General features: G+C 52.7%; 1 protein-coding gene across 1 annotated transcript; it reads right to left on the bottom strand.

Moving 5' to 3' along the window:
- LOC8054257 (cytochrome b561 and DOMON domain-containing protein At4g17280) lies at positions 514-1,265 on the bottom strand. Its single transcript, XM_002468298.2, has one exon. It carries the CDS (start codon positions 1,263-1,265, stop codon positions 555-557), a length of 711 nt encoding a protein of 236 aa, XP_002468343.2. The 3' UTR covers positions 514-554.

Raw genomic sequence — 1,671 nt, forward strand, 5'->3', positions numbered from 1 at the left:
CAGATGGATGTTTTTCACGCACAGATGAAACATCATTGAAGCACTTTTGGTCACTATAATCACGCCTAGCCATATTAGCTTGCCCTTTTGTCGTAACACTTAGCTTGTCGAGTTGCTCTTTTCTTGAATTCGTAGAGAAAAAGTTTTGGTATCACCATCGATGTCGACAAAGGGAGGGAACAACTAAACATGTCAAACTTGGTTAAACTTTAAATAAATAACATTGTTTTTTTGACGAATAACATTGTTTTTCTATAACTTATTAGTTAATCTTTAGATAATTTGACTTAGACAATAACTAAAAAATCCTTATATTTTGAGATGGAAGCCGTACTACTTTAAGAAGTTAATATCAACAAGAGAAGTATATTGTATAAACACAATGTAAGTTGATGGTTTTGAAAATGTAAATACATGCATAAAACACATTTATAATTAGCATTTGATGTCCATATGTACAACCAATTTCAACACAGAGACAAAATAATAAAGAGTAACAACCACTAGAGACACTTGACGTGGAATTTCAAATTTATTGGATGGCTCTAAGATCTTCATGGTCGCATTGGATAGCCTTTCATCACCAGCGGGCTTCTTTTTAATCCCCCAAAACTCCTCAAGTTACGACGGTGCACCTCGAAGCTGGGTGCCCCTGTGCTTGCGCCGCCACCGCCGGACAGGAAGTCCAGCACCATGGTGCTCTGCATATTTGGCCCGGCCATCGGGTGCGGCGCTATTTGCCCGCCGCTGAGCGCGCCGGCCTGCCACACCGTGTTCTGCCGCGTGGAGTTCCCCGGGAGCGCCACCGTCACGTAGATGGTGTACGCGCCGGCCGTGTACTCGGCGACGGGCGCCACGGGCACGTCGAGCTTGATGGTCCCGTTGGTCAGGGTGGGCGACGTGGTCTCCAGGTAGGTCATCAGGACGGACACCGCGCCGCCGTTGCCGTCCAGCCAGGCGACGAACACGCTGCTGCCGGCCATGCTGCTGGGCCGCTCCGTGTTGATGCCCCAGGCGACCCAGCCGCTGGTGCTCTGCGGCGCCCGGAACGCGAGGTCGGCGGTGCCGTTCGCCGGGTGGTACGTCCAGTACAGGCTGGCGCCGAGCACGGGCAGGTCGGTGCACCGCTGGAACGACCTTCCCGGCTGGAAGTTGGCGGGCGCACAGCCCTGGGCTGCGGCGGCGGCCGCCGCCGCCGCAAACAGCAGCAGCAGCAGCACCATTGCCCTGAAGAGGAACCACGAGGGATCGTTCCGACGCGCCATCTACCCAAAGCAGGACACTTGTGCCGTGGGCGTGCGCTCCCAGTCCCAGTCCAGTGGCGAATGCAGCTGTGACGAGGTCGTTGGAAGCTCAGAGCCTGTCCGACGAGTGATGCTTGCGAGAGCGGCTGTAATTTTTGCATTTTGGTCCTTTTTTGAAACTTTTTCTACAAATAGACCCCCCGCGAAACATTTTCTAGGAATAGACCATTTTTCGGCGTGTTAGGACATGACGCCGAACCTGGGCACTTAGGCGCCCTGTCAGTTGACGCCGAACTTGTGCCACGTCAGCGACGACTCTGGTCGCCATGCAGCATGGCCCACAAATGTCGGCGATAAGTGAAGCGACGCTGAGCCTCACATTTCGGCGCTTATTGATTTGACGCCGAGGTTTAGGGTCACGGCCCAC

Source organism: Sorghum bicolor, chromosome 1, assembly GCF_000003195.3.
Source record: "Sorghum bicolor cultivar BTx623 chromosome 1, Sorghum_bicolor_NCBIv3, whole genome shotgun sequence".
NCBI classification, from domain to species: domain Eukaryota; kingdom Viridiplantae; phylum Streptophyta; class Magnoliopsida; order Poales; family Poaceae; genus Sorghum; species Sorghum bicolor.

Bases quoted from the DNA above. Each gene is read 5' to 3' on its own strand.
- LOC8054257 (XM_002468298.2), bottom strand. From the start codon at position 1,265: ATGGCGCGTCGGAACGATCCCTCGTGGTTCCTCTTCAGGGCAATGGTG.